Raw genomic sequence first — 15638 nt, forward strand, 5'->3', positions numbered from 1 at the left:
TAACAGATTTGACATGCTTCTAAAAAGCAAGTTACTGAAACCCCCAGCACCAGACAATCCCATGATGCAAGGCTTCCAGAAGATGTGCCCAGGGAAGGATCCTTCTGATGGAGTGTTCTTTCAGATGAGTGAAGCCTTGCCTGACCCTAGAACCATCAAGTCCCACTTACCTTTGTCGCTGCTTCCTCCAGATATGTTGAAGACCTCAAAGGTAGTTGAATCCTTTTATGTGAGTTCCATTATCATTGCAATTATGCTTCACTGCAGGACTGTGCAACAGTCTCCCTGAAGATGTACAACTGGAACCTCAAAAGTTTAAGCAAAGGTTAAATGCATTACCACCCTAAAAATATTCTCCTTGTATCTTAATCATTCTTACATATTAATCTATTTATTTTTTTTCTTTTCTAATAACTGAGCTCTTCTTTTTATATTTCCTATTACCATCTGTTACTTTCAGATGAAAACCATATTCTTTGAAAGCTGGAATTTCAAGTTAGTGGCCTCTGTGAGCTTTTTCCATGCAAATAGAGTTCATCTCCTGAATAGCAATAATATTAAATATTCATCCTGATAAGGACATTATGGTGACCTAGCTTTGTCATATAACCTCCTCGTCTTCATTCACATACTTATACAGCCTGTTTTTCTTCCACAGGTAGTGTACGTGGCACGAAATCCTAAAGATGTGGTGGTGTCCTTCCACCATCATTCCCGATTATTTAAAGGCCACAATTATGTTGGGTCCTTTGAGGATTTCGTTCAGTACTTCGTTGACGATGACTGTAAGTGTTCTTGTCCAACATTTTTAATTACCTGGTCCATGGTCAATATCTCTTGTTATTTTGGTCTTTAATGAGTTTTACAAATTTTGTTTTTTGATTTTTAAGATTGTCCTGAGAAAATAATTTGCTTCATGAATTTTTCACAAAAGTAATTTGGTTTTCATCAATTTTACTGAATTAAAGTTACAAATTTTCCCGAATCACTGATTTTCCCAGTCACCTCATCCTCTAAAATCCAAACATCAAAAATATAAATTTTGTTCATATTTCATCATTGGAATTTTCATACTTATGTCTGATCTGTGGTTTGGAATGTAAATGTTTCATAAGTCAGATGAAATGAGACAGTGGAAAAAACAATTGAACCTCCATATTTTCTTAAAACTATTGACAAATAAATTTAAAATTTTCACGAAAAGTTTAGAAATGTAGTATTATTTACTCTTGTTCATCTTGTATTTCCTGTAAACACCTTAATACAATAGACAAGAGAAAGCAAATCCTTGCTCAAGCAGCTGAATGTGGTAGAAATTTGTCTAAAAGTAGGGAAACTGCTACTTACGATACTCTTCCCACATTCACTTGCCACATTCATTTCTGTCATACAAAAGCTCCAGTACATTATCACTGATGTAATATGCTTACTTCACAGAAACTATACTCCTAGTTCCAGTATACGTCTATGTCTCATAAAGTTCAAAAGTTTAATCTTATAATGTTCCATGTAACAAAATATGTGAATCCACCATAAGTGAAATCTAAGGTATCCTGTAAAGAAAAGAATTGTCATAAGAATACTACAAAAGTTTAAAATTTGCCATCACTTACAAGTACGAGGGCAATACATACGGTACTTTCTTTTATTGTCTTGAAGACTTTTCTGAAGAACCAGCAGCCAGCATGATACTTTCATTCTTTTTCAAAATAGTGCTGTATGGACCCTACTGGCTTCATCTAAAGGAAGCATGGGAAAGGAGAGAAGAATCAAATCTGCATTTCATCTTCTATGAAGATCTGAAGTCAAACAACATTGAAGAACTTAAAAAGCTTAACAGATTTCTTGAAACAAAACTTACTGATACACAATTGGAAAAGGTAAGTACTACAGTATCACCACAACAGTAATAATTAACTATACATTCCAATTGTCAAGTGAGAAACCATTATTTATTTAAGACTAGTTATTACATGTTGGATATAAAGTGAATCAGTCCCTTTCTTATTTGTATTGACTTACAATATAAAACACAAAGCTAGTTTCTTGTAAGTCAGATACTACAAATAATTGTATATGTATGCTGATGTAATTTCAAACGATGACATTTCCAAGCTGGTGATAAACATGGAATTTTACTAACAGTACTATCAGATCAGCATGGTTTTTCTCTATTTTCATTTGTTCAGCACAACATGAAGAGGACCGGGTAGAGGGAGGAAGGAAGGAACATTGGCTAATTACTACCATTAATATTTCCAATCCTTTGATGAATAAATATGTCAGATTGCTGATCAACCAAAAATAACGTGACTTTACCTTAATATCAATCAAGTACTTCCTTCAGTTTTCGTACTGTTCCATATTAACAAGGAATCTTGTGGTTAAGTGTTTGCTTCAAAACAACTGAATTTTTGCCACCCTAAACCATTTACAAATATGTGCCTCATTATTCTTTTTATTAAGTCCTAGATTACCTTGAAAGTATAATTTTATTTATTTCTTTATAACATTTCAGTTTTAATAACAAGTTATCTGTTTTCCATCAGATTTCTAACTATACCAGTTTCAACGAGATGAAATCTCGAGACCTTGTCCCTGGGGACTCTGCATCTGATTACATGAATGTAGAAGTGATTCACAAAGATGGGGGATTTTTCAGAAAAGGTAAATAGATAGAATTTTACAAAGTTAAGGTATATTTTCTTTTGATATTCTAGTAAAGTAAAAGAAAAATATTTAGATGTATTCTGTTTCTAATCTCTGTCTATCAACCATTCTTAAATCTTAAAATAAGTCACTGGAATCTGGGATTTTCAAATCTCCCCCTTGATTACAGATTTCAACACAATTTGCTTATCATCTACCTTATCTGGTGGCAAAAGCCTAAAAATCCATTTTAGAAATGTAACACCAGTTACCCTATTATAAAAATACTTTGCCAGTAAATCGAGGTTTCTTATGAATATTATTAGTAGGACAGCCGCACATTAAGGAGTTGCTTTTATTTATGAATGAAAAAGGAATGGTGAAATTTTTGTTCTAATAACCTTTTACTATTTTTCTACAGGAACAGTTGGTGACTGGAAAGGAAAATATACTCCAGAACTGGAAGTCAAAATTGACAATTGGATTAAGAAAAATCTGCAAGGTTTTGGTATAAATTTTAAATATAGTACTGCTTAAAGTATTGTCTCATACACTTATTAATCACATAAGCTGTTTTTAGTCTTAATTAACCGTAATACCATTGCATTGCTGAATGGATTATAAGCTACTAATTGCTGGAAATTATTGAAATGTATAAGAAAATTTTATCATTAGAAAATATTATCATTTATTTTACAATTAGTACCTGTTTTCATAAGGAAACGTGATCACTTCTAATTTATTCTTGTTAAACAGCATCTTGTCCTTTGGTTCATATTTGCTTTCAAATTCATTTGCGATTCTGAATTGCATACAGTACACTTTGGAATACATTATTTTTTCCTTGAAATAGTAAAAAAGAAAGTACGTACTATAATAATTCACATTAGGGGCACATATACCAGGCTCAAGGGGTGCAGTTTTGGATGTATGATGGAATTGAATAAAGCAGATATTTAAACAAAGACTGTTTTATCCTTTTGCACCATGAAAGAAAGCCATATATCAAATGATTGATTAACTGATTATGAAATTTTGGTCTTGAAGACCAAGTGCCATATATCAAGTGTGTTCAGTTGTTTTTACTGGCTTTCATAAACTTCATTTTGAACTGCTAACAAAGAGAAGTGTATAGGAAGCACAGATAAGTTCCCAGTCATTAGAACTAGTTATTCATCTCATTCTTAAATGTTTGATCTTTGAACTTTCAACAGTTACCTTTATTCCTCATGAATGTTTGAAACAGTGCCTTTTATTAAACAATTTACAGTATTAGGTAGACAAGCTTATATAATCTATCATCAATGTGCTTGTCCCATAGATATTCCATTGCCTTTTTCATACGTCATAATGAGCAGAAAAACTATTCTGTATTACGGACACTTATTTTTTATTTTCTTATCCAATTAATTTCTTCTTACTCTCCTAATGAAGCAAATGTTCCAAAACTTTTCATAAATTCTTTTGTCCAAAAATATTTTCCTGCCATTTCAAACAACATTGTTTGTTTGGTAGTATTACTCTAAATGAAAAATTTACTGTCAGTATATTTTGAAGAATTCTTCTACTAGAGAAAACACTGAAATGATCTTTGAATAAGTTTTTACTTATGGTACTATGATATACATTAAATTATCATAAAAAATTAAACTATCAACTGTAGTTATAGTAATTCTAAAGTATGTATACTGGACTAAGAAACGTACGTACAGCACAGGTACAATTTTCTATGTGAAACAGCCTTCCTCTTCATGGACTAAGAAACGTACGTACAGCACAGGTACAATTTTCTATGTGAAACAGCTTTCTCTCTCAAAAACAAATTTTATTTTATTGCATTGACCCTTTTTCGTGGTCCTCTTCAGGGTGATCTGATCCTGGAGCACTGAACACTGAAGACCTCCTCATACGAAAGTCTGGGGTAATATCGAGACCAGATGAAGTTGATGGAATTTCACTATCTTGAAAAAACACTGTTACTAAGCTTCCTCTCTATAACTCTAGTATGCACAGTTTGAAATATTTAAGTATATTTTTGTGATGTCCAGTTTGTTGATTTTTCTTTGGGTTTGTTTTCTTGGTCTTACTCTATGAAGGAATTACTAATATTTTCCCTTTCCTCATCTATTAGAACTCCTTTATGGCCTTCAACATATTTTTCTACTTCATAAATCATATTAATAAATTATCCTCCACACACTTCTTATGCTACTCTAAGAATAACTAAGTCCTTGTGATTGTGAATTATTTCCAGCATTGTTTTACAGTATATGAAGATCAGATTCTATGTCAATAGTTATTTAAATGGAATCTTACATCAGGCCAATGCTGTGAGATACAATGCTCTAATGTATCTCTGTTGAAGATGTATAAGCTTTTCAGTGCTTTTAAGGAGATAAATATTTGTTCAACAAGAATACAAGCACTATCAATATCTTTTCAGTGATTTGAAGGACATTTTCTTTTCCAAAAAAAACAAACACAATTTAAAAAATAATTATTTTAAGAATCTTTATTAATATGAGCATAAACGAATGAACTCATAGAATTAACAGTCCATAATTATTTTTCTTACTACCTCTATTCTACAATTATTGGCTAATGTACAGATCAGCCAGTCCCTCCATACTACAAAAAACACAAATGAAACTTTGCTCATGTTATACCTCATATGTGATAGTACTACTAATAAATACCATTTTAAGTGAATCCCATTCTGACATAAAGTAACACTGCAGTTGGATAACCAATCTCTGCAAACCCATTCAAATTCAACTCAAAATGTTATATTTGAATCACAATTCTGCAAGTTTCAAAATATTTTTACTGAAAATAACTATCCCCAAAAAATAATAACAAGAGCAAGCAAGAGAGAACTGAACCATACCAAAAATATACAACTAAGAGGAAGAAAAAGAAAAAAAAAATAGCCTAGAGAATATGTAGGGATGAACTCTTACAATTTTCATAGCAAAAATACGTGGCTCTATATACAGGTAGTCCCCGATTATTGGCAGACTTGGTTATTGGCGATCCAGTTTTATGGCGCTTGTCTACTGCCATAAAATCAGCGATTTATGGCGCCATAACGGGCTGAGTTCCGGTTATTGGCACCATAACATACCTAACAGAGGCGCTATAAGGGTGCTTACGGCACCAACAGTGGTTATTGGCGCCATAAATCACCGAGTTTCGGTTAATGGAGGTTTTCACTTATCCGCACACCCATGGGAACGGAACCCCTGCCAATAACCAGGGACTGCCTGTATTCTACAGTGAATGACTACTGGGCAGGATATTTAAAAACCTAGAAAAGAATCGATGCATCATAGCATATATAAAATAAGAGCAGATACCTGCATACTACAAGAAAAACCTAAATGAAACTGTATTCATGTTACATCATGCACTGTGTTACTATGAAATATCATTAAATGAAGATACCATTTTGATATACTTGTACTCTTGCAATGACTATCAAAATGAAAATGAACAGTGTAGTAGAACACTAAGTTTCTTCAAGCCTCATTCAAATCCAACTCAATTTTATATTTAGATCATCATTCTAGGGAAGTTTTAAAGTATGTTGCATAGTTTTACTATACAAAACCTACTGCCATTTCAGGTTGCATACTTGAACACAATCTACCATACATGAAAATCAAAATGTTCAGTACTAAACTATTAAATAATTTGACCCTATCAGAATATTAGTTTAATATGGAAACTTTCCATTAACTCAATTTTGCTCACATAAAAAAATATTTACAGTAAATCAAATTCAACTCAAAATGTTATATTTGAATCACAATTCTGCAAGTTTCAAAATATTTTTACTGAAAATAACTATCCCCAAAAAATAATAACAAGAGCAAGCAAGAGAGAACTGAACCATACCAAAAATATACAATTAAGAGGAGGAAAAAGAAAAAAATAGTCTGGAGAATATATAGGAATGAACTCTTACAATTTTCATAGCAAAAATATGTGGCTCTATACAGGTAGTCCCCGATTATCGGCAGACTTGGTTATTGGCGATCCAGTTTTATGGCGCCATAACAGGCTGAGTTCCAGTTATTGGTACCATTACATACCTAACAGAGGCGCTATAAGGGTGCTTACGGCACCAACAGTGGTTATTGGCGCCATAAATCACCGAGTTTCGGTTAATGGAGGTTTTCACTTATCCGCACACCCATGGGAACGGAACCCCTGCCGATAACCAGGGACTGCCTGTATTCTACAGTGAATGACTACTGGGCAGGATATTTAAAAACCTAGAAAAGAATCGATGCATCATAGCATAAATAAAATAAGAGCAGATACCTGCATACTACAAGAAAAACCTAAATGAAACTGTATTCATGTTACATCATGCACTGTGTTACTATGAAATATCATTAAATGAAGATACCATTTTGATATACTTGTACTCTTGCAATGACTATCAAAATGAAAATGAACAGTGTAGTAGAACACTAAGTTTCTTCAAGCCTCATTCAAATCCAACTCAATTTTATATTTAGATCATCATTCTAGGGAAGTTTTAAAGTATGTTGCATAGTTTTACTATACAAAACCTACTGCCATTTCAGGTTGCATACTTGAACACAATCTACCATACATGAAAATCAAAATGTTCAGTACTAAACTATTGAATAATTTGACCCTATCAGAATATTAGTATAATATGGAAACTTTCCATTAAATCAATTTTGCTCACATAAAAAAATATTTACAGTAAATCACTCTGTCTCTCTATAATACACTAATTTCCTAAGTGAACAAGGCATCATCTGTTCTAACTTTTCTATAAAAATTCAATCACAGTCCATATTTCAGGCAGTAATACATCACAGGAAAACCAGTAACCATAACAGTGAATCAGTTTTATAAACTAGTTATTTTATTGCCTATCACTCTTAGGTCTCTAATATGGCTTATCCTGCAGCACTAAAAAAATTTTCAGTAGTTCATCCGAATCTTCTTTTTCCAACCTCACTTTCTTGCCTGAAAAGTACAGTATACTAATAAATTTCAAAAATACATTCTTATATACCATATTAAAAATCAATTTTTTAAATATTACTTCATCATTTATATTGGCTTCATTCTTCGTCTCCAAAAATACCAAACACTCCATTCCTGAATAAAAATTAAGATTTCTACGGCTAGTTGGCACCACATACATTCCCTTGGTTCCAGGTAGTTTAACGTATGGCAATGGGAGGCAGGATATAACTCTAAATGATAGGTTTCATATATATACATGTATAAAAAAAATTTGTTTGATTACCAAATCAATCATTTACATTTCCTAAAATGACAAATTTGTAACAAATTTGTATTTTTCATAACTAACAAACCTCAGATCTTAAAATTAGGATTTACTAGTGCCAAGCTGGAAACCGGTAGAATTAAATTAAACTTGTGCGATCCAGGGACTATTGGCATCTATACCAGGTCACGGGGCATGTATACCCAGAATGCCTGCTAGAGGGGTGGTTCGAGGTGGGCCCTTTAACTGTTAAGACCTCAGGTTTGTTAGTTATGAAAAATGCAAATTGGTTACAAATTTGTCATTTGTTCATATACGAAACAAACCATCGGTCTTAACATTAGGATAGACTTACTTATTGGAGGGAGGTAAGTCTGTAACTGACTGGGAGTTTGCCACCTAAATCCATTTCCGAATATTAGGAGAATTCTAAGAGAATGGACTATAACCTTTGAACCAAAGATATAAGGAGATCTATTGGTTTCCCTCACTGGGTGCTGGTATCATGCCATGGTTTCTAAACTATGGGGAAATAGGGGACCCCCTATTCTCATAAACCACTCTTGTCCCTTGTGTCTGGATCTACCATCACCCCTCCCTTCCAACTACTGAGAGGGGTGTGTTGCTACTGGAAAGTACACTATACTCTAACATAACTTTACAGTATGGCTGACCACCTCACCTGCATCTAGTCCATTCCAGCTCATGATGGTACTCTCCTTCATACTGCCCGTAGGTAAAGGAGTAGAAAGAAAGTAGTAAAGACAAAAAGACCAGTCATCTCATTCATTCTACCTTCATTCCTTCATCTTAGACTAGACACAAACTGACCCGCCAGGGGTACTGGATGAGCTATACCACTTGCTGGGCCGCCACCACTGAACCCAAGGAAAAGGTATCCAAGGATCTATGGGCAACATCTTTTAAATAAAAGGAAGTGAAAGTCATTTGGCGTTTCCAAACACCAACTTTCAGAATTCTCTCAACAGACGGAGGATCAAACTCTGAATTGAACTTGGGATTAGCTGATTGGAATGAAGGGTACGACTGTAAGCTTACAGACCTGAGATTATCAAAGAAAAAAAAATGCTCTAAAGAACAGAATTCCAAACGGTTAACACAAAACCCAATGCATTTAAAGTAAAAAGTCTGAATTTGTAAACCACAGTGATACAGTACTGAGACACAGTAAATTTCTGATCCAAACAGTTCCCAACTTGACGGCTGTCAATCATTAAACAGAGGAGTATGACCATGTTGAGTTACCTGAAGCTGGAGTAGGTCATCCTTATTAATGTGACCAAAGGATTTGATAGACAAAGTCTAGGATGTGTGATGTGTCTCCTTGGTCTGATGTCTCCCCTGGAAATCACAAAGACTAATCCCTCTACACAGCCACCCAAGGTAAGATATAAAATTTTCCTAAGCAAAAGTGGATAAAGAAGTTAAAACCCTGAATAAAGTGTGGAAAGGATACTGCAACTTCAGTTGACTTTTTCTCCTTTGTTAGTCTCTTGTGATGACAAGCAGAGATCATCATCTCAGAATGAATCTGGCATCTGGGGGATCCTCAATGCCTTCCAAAGTGAGAATGTAATCCCTGACATGGCTAGCTACAGGGTACCTGAAAGATCTATCCATTATGAGCAAGAGGGATCACCTCAAGTCTGGGATGGTGTTTAAAAATCTCATTAAGCAGAGATCCTGAGTAGTCTCCACAGCTAAGCAAAGCTACTGGCTGTGCCTCCCAGCATAGGATTGATGCAGAAGCAACATATTTGATAAAAAAAAATCTGGCTATGTTGAATTAGCCTGATAAACCTGTGAATATGTGAGTCTGCGAATCCAGAGTGCGAGAATATAGCATGTCCACTGTATTGAGATAATTGACCGAGCCACAGACAATCATTGACTGTGCCTCTTGGAAGCCTTGCACATAGGAAAAGAAAAGCCATCAATGAACATCACCCAAGAGACCTTTCTCCTTCCTACAGCTACCAGGAGACCCGCAACAAGCATCCACTACAGTGTGAGCACCAATCAAAATTCAGTCCTGAAATTTCCTGCACCAAGTGCCCCACACAACTTAAGGGCCAATAAAAATCCAGCTGCTGTGGAGTGGAATTCTCCTGTCCCTCACCAGTATTGCAATGGTGCTCGTATGCAAGACCAATCATCAACGCCAGAAGGATGTCCCCAGGCATCCAATCATAATTCAACACCGAATTTGACCGCACTCACCCCACCTATAAAAACCTATCTGAACCCAGTACTCATCCAATTATACTACAATAGTAATAACCCTCTGGCATAAAACTAGCCTACACTAAAGCGTTGAGATAACATTAGCCTACTAGAGGTCTAACCTTTGCATATAAAACATGTCTGGACAAGTGTGAGGAATAAAGAATAAATAGGAAGGCTTTATGGACCTGGTGGAGTTGACTAGACAAAAACAGTTGGATCTTACTTTGTAACATTTTGAACTGACACACCTAGATGCATTCAACACAGTTAAAGCCACAGTATTTATGATTAATGGGTTTGTTTGCTTTGTTTGTATGGTATTTTTACACTGCATGGAACCAGAGGTTATTCAGCAACGGGACCAACGACTTTACGTGACTTCCAAACTACGTCAAGAGTGAACTTCTATCACCAGAAATACACATCTCTAACACCTCAGTGGAATGCCCGAGAGTCAAACTCGAGGTGACAGAGCAAGACTGTACCGATCATGCCAACTGAGGCGCCGATTAATGGGTTTATAAAATTAGCCTACAGTAAAGGGTTGGGACAACTTTAGCCTACAGGAGGCCTAACCTTTGCATATGAGACATGTCTGGTCAAGAACAAGGCACAAAGAATGAATAGCAAGCTTTATGTACCTAGTGGAGTTAACTGGACAAACACTGTTGGATCTTACTTTGATACATTTCAAACTGACACACCTACAAGGATTTAATACAGATAAGACTACAGAATTTAGGATTATTGGGTTTGTAAAGCAAGTATTTAATATACATAGTTCATAAAAGTAAATTATTAGACCTTACCTCTAGGAACAACAGTTTTTACATTTGCTGATAATAACACTAGAGTTCCATCATCATCAGAATCAAGTACAGATAATGCTCCCTCTCCTTCAACGACAGAAAATGTCTGAAAAAAACCAAGTGTTATGATATATTAATTCCAATATACTAATTCCAGAACAAACCATTACTGTTCTAAAATACATTTATGAATTGAATACATACATTTATGAAATGAAGATCAAAATAGTAACAGATCAAGTGATCTAAAAGTAAGTACAAACATACACATGCATTATTATTAACAGGTATTTTAAACAGATTAATGGGTTACAATTTTTTACTATAATACGTCTGCAAAGGCGTTATCTACATAGAGACATACCTATGAAGATCTGCTTAAAATGACTTTCCTCACTATTTAGGGGGTTACATGTGTGTGTTTAATTGTAATGGATTCATGTGCTGTAATCATCACAATACTGGTGATTTAGGGTCTGTGCAATAATGTTGGCCTGATGCTAAAGCTACTACTATGCTGAATACTCCAACATAGCTGCAATGGGCTTGACATCTCGTAAGTTATTATTATTATTATTTTTTTGCTGAGTGGGTAGGAAACTTCAGTAGTATACATATTTCACTATAACGCTTTCTCTTTATATAATGGTAATGCAGTGGTACCTCTTAGATGACAGGCTCATAATGTATGTCTTCCATTTCCACAATTTTTGTTTAGTTTACCGGCTTGCCTTTACAATTTCCACAGCACACAGATAAATGCAATATATCTCAATAATGATTCAAAGTGGAACTGCTTAGCAATACAGTAGACCCCTGTATTCGTGGGATGGGTACCAGAGCTCCCCGCAAATTCTTAAAATCCACAAATACTTAAAACCTGTCTTAAAATGCTTAAAACTGCCTATTTTGATTAAAAAAAAAAAAAAAAAAAAAAAAAAAAAAAAAAAAAAAAAAAAAAAAAAAAAAAAAAAAAAAAAAAAAAAAGTGCATTTTGTCATGAAAATAGGAAAATAGTTATTTGTGCAAATTGCTCAGTGAAAAATACCACGAGTAGGCGAATAATGGGTGTACTATATAGTCAAGTAGAAAAATCCGCGAATAGCGGGGGCCAACTGTATTAAGTTCAAAATGCATTACAAATCACAATGTACTATTACAAGTATAACATTCTATTAGATATAATAGTGGATATCTAATAGAAACTTTAAATTAATTGCAAATTAACAGCAACTATTTTGTATTAGTCTGCCTTTTCCATTTAAAATTATATGTTAAATATAGCACACAAAGTACACAATAGGAAAGGAAAGGAAAACATTAACAACAGTTGAAAAGACCAGATGAAAAGAAAGGCACAGGGCTGACAGTTATAGTCACAGATTTTAATTGTCCATTTATACAGGGCTGACAGTTATAGTCACAGATTTGTACACAAACATCTTGCAAATCTGCAACTATGACTACAGAACTGCAAAATTATACTAACCAACAATATGCTACCCAATATATCATACAGAAAATACTACAAGTCCTAGTGGCATTTTAACTTAATGGACGTGTGTGTGTGTCCCGCTGATAGGTAATGAAATCCTATAGTAATGACTAGCATGCTGTATCGCCTGGACAATACAGCACTCTGGAGCCATACAGTACCCTGGAGGCAATTTGCATAGCTTTAAATTTAAGAACAGTAATTTCATTTAAGGTAATTACATAATAGTCTACCATAGCCTGTATTTTGTAATTATCATTCAATCTAAAATATTAATTTACTTTTTAAACTTCAAGAGATATAACAGTAAAACAAATTGCTTCTAAACACATGTACAATACATCACTGTAGCATTTGGCATAAAAATACAGCCAATTACAATAGTCCAGTCCTACCTAGTTAATGCTTAGAGTACAAAACAGAGAGAGAGAGAGAGAGAGAGAGAGAGAGAGAGAGAGAGAGAGAGAGAGAGAGAGAGAGAGAGAGAGAGAGAGAGAGAAATGTCTGGTATGTGCATACTGTTTCATTCAGTGGTGCTCAGGTACATAGCACAGTAAGAAAATAATTACGGATTTTTCTGTGGACTGTATATACCCATTTTTCAAGGAAAATCTGCCTATTCACAGTATTTTTCACTGAGAAATATTCAAAAATTATGCATTTTAATAAAATTTTTGTGACTAAAATGATATTGTTATGATACAATAAAGTTTTATACATACTTACCTGGCAGATATATACTTAGCTATTAGACTCCGTCGCCCGACAGAATTTCGAATTTCGCACACACGCTACAGGTAGGTCAGGTGATCTACCGCTCTGCTGCTGGGTGGCAGGAATAGGAACCATTCCCGTTTTCCATCAGATTTTCTCTATACCATCTGTCTCCTGAGGGGAGGATGGGTGGGCAATTAATTGTATATATCTGCCAGGTAAGTATGTATAAAACTTTATTGTATCATAACAATATCATTTTTATACATTCAACTTACCTGTCAGATATATACTTAGCTGATTCACACCATTGGAGGAGGGTAAAAGACAGCTAATAACTGATTTAAACAGAAATCACAACATACGTTGTAGGTAATAAAATAATTTAAAAACCTTGTTCCTACCTGTTTTAAGGACTGAAGACTTCATGGTTAATGCCCAGGAGTCTGCTTAGTCTCAAGAGCCTCAGCGAGATATTGATCTATTGCTAAGAGTTCTTGTAGGTCTGCCAAAGGGGTCTTATCCACTTACTTGGCCGATCCTAGAAGGGCTATGTCAAAGGGTTTCAATCCACTTATATGACAAGAACCTTTTTCAAGGAGCACAATACCGATCCCGATCACCTTAACCTAATTCCATGTTAGTTCTAAGATTGCAAGGAGTTATCCCCGAACCCCTTGCAAACGACCAATAACTCAATCACAAATACATTACACTTAACTTTTACAAAAGATAAAAACAAGAAATAATTTTGTACAACCCAGCTTCTAAGACCTATTCGCAGTCTCTTACTGGCAAAAGCAACGGCCGCCTGTGCAACATCAAGCACTCCTGCCAGTAGAAAACCTTGACACTGTCTCTAAAGGGAGGTTTTCGTACAATATTAGACAGTCTTTAGTACAACTCGGTTTATAAGGCACATTTCCAGTTCCTTACTGACAAGGACAACGGCCGCCTGTGCGATATCAAGCAACCTTGCCAGCAGAAAACCAGAAACCTGTCTCAAAAAAAGAGGTTTACGTACCATAAAAGACACAGTCTCTAGTACAGCCCACCCTGTAAGATAAACTCTCAGTTCCTTACTTAACAAAGGCAACGGCCGCCTGTGCGACATCAAGCCCTTATGTAAGTAGAAACCTAGAACCCATCTCAAAGGGAAGGTTTAAGTATAATTATAAAATTCTAATATTTATATTTAAGGATTGGTATGCGTTCCAAGTCCCAGCACTGTATCCGCTGATACAAAAGGACCCAGAGAGAAGCACTTCTCATAGGTAATTCTAACATCTTTAAGGTAGTGTGATGCAAATACCGAGTTGCATCTCCAGTAGGTCGCATTTATAATGTCCTTCATGGACATGTTCTTCTGGAAAGATAAAGATGTGGCCACAGCTCTTACCTCATGAGCCTTTACTCGTAGTCTTTAAGGAATCATCTGCACATTTGCTGTGAGCTTCCGTAATAACACTTCTGACAAAATATGCTAACGCATTTTTGGACATCGGTCTCTTCGTATCACGAACTGCGCACCACAAACTTTGTTTACATCCCCCTAGCTCTTCTTTCTTTTTAAGATAGAACTTAAGAGCTCTAACAGGGCATAACGTTCTTTCAATTTCCTCTCCCACCACGGTTGAAAGACTTTTCACCTCAAAACTCCTAGGCCAGGGTTTTGAAGGGTTTTCGTTCTTGGCCAGAAATAGAGTTTGGAAAGAACAGATGGCTGCGTCTTTCTTAAAACCCACCAGAGAGTCGAGGGCGTGGATTTCACTTGTTCTTTTAGCCGTAGCTAAGGAAAGGAGAAAAATAAATTTTCTCGTCCAATCTCTGAACGAGGCAAGGTTGGGAGGTTCAAATTTCTCTGACAAAAGGAATTTAAGTACTATATCTAGATTCCAGCTTGGAGGAACCGAGGATATAGATTTAGATGTTTCAAACGATCTTATTAGATCGTGTAGACCTTTATCTTCCGCCAAATTTAAACCCCTGTTTCTAAACACTGCCAAGAGCATGCTTCGGTATCCTCTTATAGTAGAAACCGATAGATGGGATTCCTCTCTAAGGAATAACAGAAAATTGGCTACATTGGTCACAGAGGTATCGGAGGAGTACAGTTTATTCTTCCTACACCATCTTCTGAACACATCCAACTTCGATTGATAGACCCGAATAGTTGACGATCTTCGGGCTCTAGCAATTGCTTGAAAAGCCTCTTGCTCTGACCAATCTTTCGATAGTCGAAAGGCAGTCAGAGCGAGAGCGGGGAGGTTTTGATGGTACCTCTCGAAGTGGGGTTGTCTGAGAAGATCTATCCTGTTTGGAAGAGATCTTGGGTAGTCCACTGTCCATTCCTGTACCTCTGTGAACCAATCTTGAGATGGCCAAAACGGGGCGATGAGAGTTAGTCTCGTCCCTGTTGATGCTTACGAATTTTTCTCTTACTACG

The 15638-nt window shown here is 35.5% G+C and overlaps 2 protein-coding genes across 3 annotated transcripts in view; one reads left to right on the plus strand and one right to left on the minus strand.

The window, feature by feature from the left end:
• LOC135201755 (sulfotransferase 1C4-like) overlaps positions 1-5118 on the plus strand; it is a 15779-nt gene extending 10661 nt beyond the window's left edge. For both annotated transcript variants that reach the window (XM_064230991.1, XM_064230992.1), the window contains exons 4-9: positions 7-211; positions 659-785; positions 1714-1880; positions 2550-2667; positions 3071-4366; positions 4430-5118. In XM_064230991.1, the coding sequence (XP_064087061.1) occupies positions 7-211; positions 659-785; positions 1714-1880; positions 2550-2667; positions 3071-3186 (733 nt within the window). In that variant the 3' untranslated portion in view covers positions 3187-4366; positions 4430-5118. The remainder of the gene's footprint in view (positions 1-6; positions 212-658; positions 786-1713; positions 1881-2549; positions 2668-3070; positions 4367-4429) is intronic.
• A 28-nt stretch (positions 5119-5146) lies between these two features.
• The window catches only part of LOC135201199 (uncharacterized), a 74350-nt gene continuing 63858 nt past the window's right edge, over positions 5147-15638 (minus strand). Inside the window, exons 6-7 of the mRNA XM_064230077.1 lie at positions 10984-11089; positions 5147-7659 (exon numbers count right to left, since the gene is read on the minus strand). Coding sequence (XP_064086147.1) covers positions 7580-7659; positions 10984-11089 — 186 coding nt within the window. The 3' untranslated portion in view covers positions 5147-7579. The remainder of the gene's footprint in view (positions 7660-10983; positions 11090-15638) is intronic.

The sequence above is a fragment of the Macrobrachium nipponense genome, chromosome 28 (assembly GCF_015104395.2).
Source record: "Macrobrachium nipponense isolate FS-2020 chromosome 28, ASM1510439v2, whole genome shotgun sequence".
Taxonomy (NCBI): Eukaryota; Metazoa; Arthropoda; class Malacostraca; order Decapoda; family Palaemonidae; genus Macrobrachium; species Macrobrachium nipponense.